Genomic DNA, 9,495 nt, shown 5'->3' on the forward strand with positions numbered 1-9,495 from the left:
CAAAACCGAGGTCAGTCAGAACTGACTTCCTGGCACAGCAGCTTCCTCCACGGCCACAGCAAGGCGGCTTAGGCAAAGGCCTGTGTTCTGTGTGTGAACCCTGAAACTAGTTTGAGATGCACAAGGATGTAAGAGGAGTGGAAAGATGGGTTGAAGCAAAGGAAAACCGGCAAGCCTTTCCAAACAGATACTCATAAAATCAAGGCGCCACAACCAAAAGCCAGTACAGGCTACTTGGTAAAACCAGACAAGTTAAACATACTAAGTTGGGCTTTTTTTAAACAGAGCAAGAGCTCAGGGAAATCAGAGTCTGGTACAGCGGTTATTCCATTTGGATTTTTTACAAAGCAGCCCAGGAAACTGCCCATTTACTTTCAGCAGACAAGTTTTATAGATGCAGAAGCACAGCTGGAACAGCACCAACATGGCAGAGAAAAGGAAGCACCACAAGGGACTCTGGTTCCTCCCCTTTATTACACATAGGCAGAAAACACAGTGGTTTTTCTCCCCTTTACTTACAAAGGCAAGGAATACAGAGCTTCAAGTCATTTCACATAATTCCATGTGCAGCCTGGGTAAACTGCAGGCTGGCTACAGCACACCTTCTCTGGCAGGAGTCTGAGCTCTTCAACAAAGTGACAAAAGAAGCCAGAGCCAACACAGCACCCTAGAGACACCTGTAACTTCTTCCCCTGTCCTCTGAGGCTAAAGCTGGGTCGCCAATAATTAACAGGACACGGGAACTCCAGCCCTGGTTCGCCCAAGCTGCCATCCACGTGGCTCGAGCAACGGGAGCTTGGGACAGGAGGCAGCGCAGAAATGGTGACAGGAATACATTCGAGTCAGGGAGAAGAGGACCGGTCACACAGCAACACGCAGCCAGTCACAAGCCTGCCACACGCAGGCTGTGTGTGCAGAAAGCCCAGCTAATAGCACATTCCCCTCCTGAAAGAATTCATTTATTCACGGTGGGTCCCAGGCTTTCTGCTCTTCTGTGTGCATACGCGTAATAAAAAAGTGACCTGCAAAAGACGATGGTTTCACATCTGATGGGTAGAGACAGCCTCTAAAAAACATCTTCAGTTGCTATGCTTGGGGTTTGGGTTTTTTTTGTATTAAAAACATTTATGGGGGTTTGTTTTGGGGCTTTCTGGTAATCCATAATCTTGTGAAATTGCAACATCAAGACTGAAGGCAAAGTCAAGGCTGTTACATGAAATGGTTCCCTCGGGAAGGGAAAGTGATGCACCCCTTCTCCTCCCACCCCAAATCAGTCAATATGAGAGCTCAAAGCAGATCACCCTGCAGCTCCCAAGAAGTTTTGCAAATGGGGAAGATATAAAAATAGCAAGCAGCTCAAATTTCAAGTAAGAGCAAGCAGAAAACTGTATTATAGTGACCACAAGCCTCTGTCACAACAGGCAGTGTAAGAAACTCCTTAATTTAAAATCTTTTGCAGGTCTCCCTTTTAAGGCCTTAGTGACATTACAGAAAGAGGAATTATTTTTGTCTTGTGCTTGCAATTGCTGCCCCCTAGAGCAACAAAATCTCCTACAATTTAACAGTTACAGTGTCTAGTTGTCCACGACCGTGCAAAATACAGACAGGGAGGGATAGAACTACCAACAGGTGTTTAAGCTTGTTGCAGATAACTTATGTTAGGGACAGTACTTATGTGCCAAGTGTTTTAAACAACCACACAAACAGCCTAATGTTGAGCAACTGCAATACCGCTGCAACTCAGATTCTCAACATCAGCCACAGCAAAGGAAAAAAAAAAAATATAACCCCCCAAAAAAAAGAGCACTGTTATGGACATAGAAAAGTTCATCTTCACTGGGCAGATTAGTGAATCGTATTCCCAGAAGGGAAGACTGGATGTCGCAGAGTGACTTGGGATCACAAGTCAAATCGAGACCAGTGCAGATGTTGGCACAGGGATGACAAACACCAGCTGGGGCCAGTTCCAGAGTGGATTGTCATGGCAGGAGATCCTGTTGCTGAGCAAAGTGATATCCATGAAGAACAGGGGAGCGTTACCCCTCTCCCCAGAAGTTCTAGTCATTACTTAAGGAACCTTAAGACAACTTCTCAAACTGCAGCAACAGGACACTGTTGGGTCTTTAGAGATTCAGTCCCAGAGCTGTTTGGGGTTCAGAGGAAGCAGAGGGAGTCTTTTGTGCCAAATCTATAAAGAAAATTGCAACAGAAAGAGATCAGCTTTCATCAGTAAGAGGGACTAGATCAATCATGTCCATAACTAAGAAACACAATTTCAGAGCACCTCAGTGCTTCAGTATTCAATTGCATTCTCCTGGAAACCCATGCTTCACGTTCACTTTGGGATGCTGAGCCTTCTGCTCTGAAACTTAAGAATATCCACTGTCCAAATAGGAAGAAAACTACATGGACAGCCCTGTGTAACTGTTCATTAACAGCTTCCTGAAAGGAAAATTAAAGTTTATTTACCCTTGCCCAAGGCAGGTCTAGGGAAAACTCAGCGTGCAGTTTAAGCCCATAAGCTCTGGTTGCTCATCGTTACTAAATAAAGACTAGTTTAGTACTAGTTTAAACAGACATCATACCTATAACACATAAGACGTAGTAAGCATTCCAGGAGAGAGAAGATGCTGCGTGTCTGGCAGCAACAGGCATGAAAATGCTGGTCTACTTTATCACTGTTAACAGAACGTGCAAAAAACACCACCTAGCTTCATTAAACGATGACAAAAAGTAACTAGTCCAGGCACTAGCTCCCTTATCAAGCCTTCCATTTTCCCTATACCCCACGGCAGAAAGTCCAGGTAGAATTTCTAGCACAGGGAGTAGTTCTCAGATGGAGTCTGGTAGCAAAAAGACAATGCCACTGAGCACCTGGCAGGGATGCCCGGAGAGCTTGCCTTCAACCTGGGAGCAGGACAGATTCTAGCTCAGACATCTTCCATTCTGCAAGGCTGTCACAGACCCTACCAGCAGCCAGCTAACACGACTTGCTGACATCCATACCTCCATCACAAACAGAGAGTTTTTCCAACTCAGCTTCAAGCTCAGCATCAGAAATGGGTGGATTCAGCACGTTTTGGGGAACGGGAGGCAGATCTACAGGCTCCTTAGTTGAGTCCTGGAGGAGACTGTCCAGCTCCTTCTCAAGCTCCTCCGTGTCCATCTCTGTCAATTAAAAGAAAACATTCAGTTCCAAGCAGAATCAAGCAGCATCTTCACAGCACAAAGTCCAAGCTTAATAGAAGTATTATTACTCCCATCCATCATCACTCGTAATAATGAGAAACTCCCTGCGCTGCTTCTAAAGGTGAAAATTCCACCCAGATCTCAGGGAGAAGCTATTCCTTTAGAAGCTTTTGTGCTAAGGGTAAGAAAACATTTCAGCAGAGACAAGCTGCAGCAACACCCAAGCCAGAGGAAAAAGATCATCACTTCAAAAACAAAGCGGCAGTCACTCTAAAAATAGATTTATATCAACATTAGACAACTCTGAACTGAAATCCACCAGCAATTAGAGACAACAAGGATTTGGAGACAGACAAATGCCAATTCCTCTGCAACCTGCTGTCAGAGAAAACTTGTCAGTCCTCATGCCCTCTCAAGGCACCAGTAACAACATCCTTGGTGTGTCAGTAAGTGTTTATCCTCCCAGGAAGGAGGATGAGATATATGTGGGGAGGGAGCAGGGAAGGGGTTGAAGCACAAAGGGCAGTGGCAGAGGTGGTGAACAAAGGACAAAAAACCCAAAACATACCTAAACCATTGATCCCCACTCCAGCCAGAGTCTGGGCTACTTCATCTTGAGTATCACAAAGCTGAGGAAAAATACACAGTGTTTGATACAGAATATAAACTAATCTTACATCTCACTGTAGCCACCTATGTCAAAAGTAGAATTTTTTTGTTTATTATTTCTAAAGTTGACGTAAAGGCAGCAGGTACTAGTTCAAAAGACACTCCCAGCATGACTTTTTCCACTAGTGAAAGCCGTAATATGGAAGATTATTTAATAAAGTGCTGTAAGACCAAGTAACATGCCTGAGGATCAAACCTGAAGCAGAATTTCATGGTACAAGAAAAAAAAGAAAAAAAAAAAGATTCCCCTGATTTTAGCTCTTTCACACAAGTACCAAACTTACATTGCAGCTTAGGCTCACAAAATAAGGAAGCTAAAGACCAATACATCCCAGCTATGAAATTTTACAGACAACCTCTCAGCTCACTAGCTGCAGTCACTATTTAAGTACACGGAGCTCCAGTTGCTAAAACAGTAATCCTTTTCAGTTTTTTACACCAGCATATGCAGACAGATTGGTCTCTTCATTTCAATTCCTTCCGAATAAACTTGTCTCCCTTCCCTGACTACACTTGAAGATTACAGGTTAGGCAGATTTAAGACCCTGGTTTTATGCACATACTTGCATTCCAGCTTCCCAAGGCATGACTTGTATTTCCTTTTAATACATCTCACTAAACATTTTCTAGGAAAGTTGTGCGCTTGCACAATACTGCTAACTCAAAGAACACATGAAATGCACAAATTTAACAGAAGTTGTGATTGCTAGCCAGTAATAAATGCAAATACATAAAATCAAACAGCCACTTATCTGAAGACCTCTGCTTGCTGATCTAAAAAGCTCAAGTCAGGCTGCTCTGGTGACATACGGAATAGAAACTAAACAGCACCAGAAGTCTCAGCATCAATAGCTGAGCAAGCTTGCTTTGTACAGCTACACACCACTGGTTTATTTAGATGTGCTTTTATTTCAGTACCTCTTGTATTTGATCCACCAGGTTCTCTGCCTTTTCCACAGTAACATCCTTCATAGACAGTTTCAGAGCTCCCACACCAGCCTGATAGGCATTAAATACCTTAAAAAAAAAAAAGAAAGAAAGAAAAAGATGCACAATGGTAACTAAGAACAAACAACAAGCAGTGTAAGCTTCTCAAGACCTGTTATCTAAGCAGGACTCTCAGAGAAGCATCAGCATACAAGCAGAAAATGAAGCCACAAGCAGGTTTATTCAGAGCGATACCCCAACAGACAATTTGCTGTTTCCTAGAGCAGAGAATAAAGCCCCGCCAGCCAACTCGCACCCCTCAGACAGGAGCTCTGACCAGCAAGCAAAGCTGCAGAGATGAGAAGAGTGGGGCTAAAGTGAGAAGCACAAGACAAAATTAACACTCTACCATCTGGTCAGTCTGGGAGGCGTATATACGATCCAAGATCCCCTGCACTGCATCCAGCTTGGAATGAAGCTCTTCGATGCGCCTTTCCGTCCGTCGCTTGGACTTCAAACACCTCAGTGCCTGGAGACATGAGATACACAGACTTGGATCACAAACCAGGCAGCAGCCAAAGAAGTGTGGAAAAAAAATAAATAACTATAGCAATCCCCGTGCAGCAAGGTGCATACACAACAGCTGGTTTCAAGAGCTAGATATTTCCCTTTCTCTTCACCACTTCACTCTGGACAAGTATATGCTTATCTTCACCTTCAGGTGACCTTTGGCCTCAGAAACACCACTTCAACATATCTAAGATCAAGCATACAGTGTCTAACCCTGGTCATTATCTGCTGTTATGGACCAGCTCCAAGACACTTAACTTCTAGTTACTGCCAAGTAGAACACCACTTACCAATTGCTTTTTCCCAGCTCTACAAGCACTCCGGGCATCCTCTTTACACCTGGACAGATGCAAGAAGGAAAAGCAGCTTATTCCTTTGCAAGCAGTAGTTATTTTACAAATCAGCAGCCATCCTCACTACCTTGCTGTAATCCCAAGGTGACCGAGTAACAATGCATTTTGGATACAACCACCCTCAAGCCACTGTTGCTTCTCAGAAACACTCGCTGAACGCATTCCAAATCTTTGCAAAAACTTCTGATATCCATTCACTGCACGTTGTTTTTGCGGGGATGGCGAACAAAGACTGGAAAATCTGCCCTACCATGTGACTGTGACTACTATGTTTACTGAACAGGAAAGAATAACTTGCACTTTCGGAAAGCAGCTTCGTTCTAACTACGTCACAGGAATACAAAGTTCTACATCACACAAACGTTCTTCCCACCACCCTTCCCCAAATTACTTCTCTGCTTCCTGGGAAAGGGACTCCACCTTCTGTGACAGCAGCTGTTCGCTTTGCATCAACTGATAGACTCCAATGTCCACATCATTCATCGGGGACACTTTGGCATGAAGACCTCGGGCAAACTTCACTATCTAAAGAAAGAGAACCACATGCTCAAGTCTCCAGAGCCTGTGCCTGCACTAGAAATACTTTCACTCTGATGGAAGGAAAATATGCTTTGACACTCCGTTTAAGCCTTATAATAAAGCGATGAGGATGCACCAGTCACTGTATAATCAAAGATTAAACTAGACAGGATCAAGTAACATCAGTGTGAAAACAGAAAGCCTTAATAGAACATCCTAAAGATTTAAAGCTGTCCTGGTGCTCTGAACAGTGTACAGCCCTGTCACACTCCTGAGTACTCCAGTACTGAACTGTGCAGCACAGAGCACTGCAGGGAAACATGCCATCTCAGAGATGAGAGTGCTTGCATCTCTGTAGTTACTGACAGACAGGAAAACCTTGCCACAGAAAGTGGAACACCAATTCGAGCAGCATGGAGCAATTTTAATTTGGGTAGTTGGGAACAGTCAGCCCGCAGGTAGACAACTACAATATCTGCCAGTTTTCTAGCTGTTAAATTACATAGATAATATTACAAATGTTTGAGGAACCTGTCACGCAAGACTGAGAATTTAATCTCATCTATAACCAGGTTACAATGTTGGAGTACAAGGAATTTCCTTTTCCAAACAAAGAACACACATTTAGCCAATAAAGTACTCTTTCCAGCCAGATGAAATGCAAGACAGGGATTATACCACCCAAAAGCAGTCACCTTTACCCTGTACCTTCTCTCCATTCTGTTCCAGGATAGTGACCCTCTTTTCCTTCTGCAGCTGGAGAAGCAACAAGTAGAACGTCCTTTCATCTGGACAAACACTGGCACAGAGGGAACGCAGCTCTGAGAGGGCAACAACGGGGTGAGAAGAAAGCGCAGAGTTCTGATATAGGCGATAAACTTCCTCTGCTTTCTCCTGAAAGGAAGCAACAGAGCTGTCTATTAGTTTACAAAGCACTCTTCCTTCTCTCAAAACAACTGCCAAGTCCACACCTGCTTCCTCCCACACACTGAAGCTGAAAAGTTAAACGCATCGTATTTTGGGCCAGACTTTCAGAACGAATTGTACGGTAACATTCAAAAGCAATTACAATGCTTTAAAAATATCACTATTAATGGAATGAAAAATAGTACAGTCTTCGATGAGAACCCAAACTACACCATTCACATTCCCTGTGCAAATGCTATGGAACAGCATCAGAACTACACAGGCAGCAAGTTGGCTTTCTCTGCACTTCTTAAATTCCACGTCCCCCCCCCCGCCAAGTTTAAACCCAATAAAAGCTTTTCTTTAATCCACACTGTAATTGTGCTCACCGAGTCCTTTTGCATCATTTGTATGTGGGCAGAGGAAAAAGAAAAGTCTTCCCCATTTCAAGTGAGAGTTATGGTCCACTTAAGACAACAGAAACAACTCTTTTCATCCACCCCCAGATTCCACATCAAAGCTTGTGGTTTTCCAGGTACCTTTTTAAAAGGTTTCCCCTCACCCATGCCCTCACCCTCTGAGAGGGCTGTGCAATACCACTGCAGAAGGCAGACACTGCTATCAGACTAACAACAAATAAAGGAACACACCTAAAGAGTTCTGGCATTTCTGCTAGTCCCAGTCATTTAGACACCATTTGCATGCAACAGCAGCAAGTCTCGGTGCTCATTTTCACAGTCACAGAGTAACACAGAGGGACCCAAGGTCCTGACTGTCAGCACTGCACCAAGAGTCAGGCTGAGCAAAGATGAGTCACATGAATTCACAATGCGACGCACAGGTCTCACTACCTGCCAAAGAAAAGGGTCTTTTACAGCACCCAAGGGCAGTTCTAATCAGGTCTGAAAAGGCAAGATGAAAGCACATGCTCTGAAGGAAAAGCAGCCTTTAATAACGCACACGAGAGTTCAGCTCAACGATACGTTGGACTGTCAACCAGCGACTTCTACGTCACCCGTTTCCCCCTACTACAGATGGCACTCAATCTGCAAGTTTCTCTTCTACGCTACACTCGCACAAACTCAAACCTGAGGTTTACAGCAGTCTCACAGCCTTCCTAGACAAGCAAGCCTGCCCCTGCCATTTCTTTGAAGTCAGTGAAAAGTCATTATGGTAGTTTAAAGGAACATCTGTAGATAGAAACTACTTCTTATCCCTGAGTTATTCCATCCATCTCTCTACAAGCTTTTACACACCTAAGAAATACAAATGAAGGTCTATTCAACCCCGATCCCTCCTTGCTAGCACATAAAATGCGATTTTTCTGGAGATGCGTAATCTTGAGAAAGCTCTCAACACCACTCACCTGAAGCAGCTCCACATAAATCAGAACTTCCTCTTCCTCAGGTATTTTACTGTCACCCAGCACGCTGGAGAGAGTCCACTTCAGGGGCTTCAGAATGAAGACTCCCACACCCCAGGAGATCCAGCTGCTGTCTACACTGGCCATGAAGTCCGATTCCCTCTGCAGCTTGCCACGTCTAGAGAAGAGACATGCATGCAGAACTAAACACGGTCAGTCTAAACCTTTCCACTGGCAGCAAGCAAGAATGCCAGTCTGGGGAATTATTATCTGAAACACTGCTCTATGCTTTGCACACCCACAGCCCTACTGGTGTTTTCCAAGAGCAGCTTCTAGCAAAAGTTTGATGTGTTACTACTGGGTATGAAATCACACAGAGGTCTCTGCTCCGGCTTCCTCTGGACACAAAGGTCTTTTGTTTACTATTTTTCCAGTTTCACAAGTTTCTCCCAGTTTTCTGACTTGATAATGAAGAGGCATCCAGCAAGGAAACCAAGCGAGACTCAGTTTTTAGAGGGGGCAGTTGCACGTTTCAGGATACTTCAATTACGTGTTAAATTGCAAACATAGCTTTTCTCAGATCCAGAAATTGTCATTTTGTTACAGACACAGCTCGCTCCTGTTGTTCTTTAATCTTTTCTGGGTACCAGTCCCAGAATAGTTTCACAACACAAAACGCTTGGTTGCAACACCAGTGCACCGCATCCCCGAGCACCACCTCCTCGTACCACCCGCAGCTGGGGCATCACAACAACCGCTTCAGGGAACCTGACCTCATTTAACACAAAGCTCCCCCTGCACAGTTCCCCCCTGGGATCCCCTGCGCTCCCCACGGCCCACTGCCCTCCCACCCCTCCTGTGAGCCCCCGCGTGAGCTCCTCCGACTCCCTACTTCACCTTACCCAGGGCTCCCAAATTCCCCCCTCACAGCACAACCCCGCATTCCCTTGGGCCTCTCCTCTCCTTCACCAGCCCTGGCACAACAACAAAACCCCTTAC

The 9,495-nt window shown here is 44.7% G+C and overlaps 1 protein-coding gene across 1 annotated transcript; it reads right to left on the bottom strand.

Moving 5' to 3' along the window:
• Window positions 1-455: 455 nt before the first annotated feature.
• CHMP7 (charged multivesicular body protein 7) lies at window positions 456-8,754 on the bottom strand. Its single transcript, XM_026863115.1, has 9 exons — window positions 8,500-8,754; window positions 6,936-7,121; window positions 6,100-6,233; window positions 5,646-5,694; window positions 5,195-5,314; window positions 4,777-4,875; window positions 3,758-3,818; window positions 3,007-3,168; window positions 456-2,188 (listed from the first exon to the last, which is right to left on the bottom strand). Exons 1-9 carry the CDS (start codon window positions 8,641-8,643, stop codon window positions 2,124-2,126), a joined length of 1,020 nt encoding a protein of 339 aa, XP_026718916.1. The 5' UTR covers window positions 8,644-8,754; the 3' UTR covers window positions 456-2,123.
• Window positions 8,755-9,495: the final 741 nt, after the last annotated feature.

The sequence above is a fragment of the Athene cunicularia genome, assembly GCF_003259725.1.
Source record: "Athene cunicularia isolate RWA chromosome 22 unlocalized genomic scaffold, athCun1 chr22_part1, whole genome shotgun sequence".
In the NCBI taxonomy this organism is placed as follows: domain Eukaryota; kingdom Metazoa; phylum Chordata; class Aves; order Strigiformes; family Strigidae; genus Athene; species Athene cunicularia.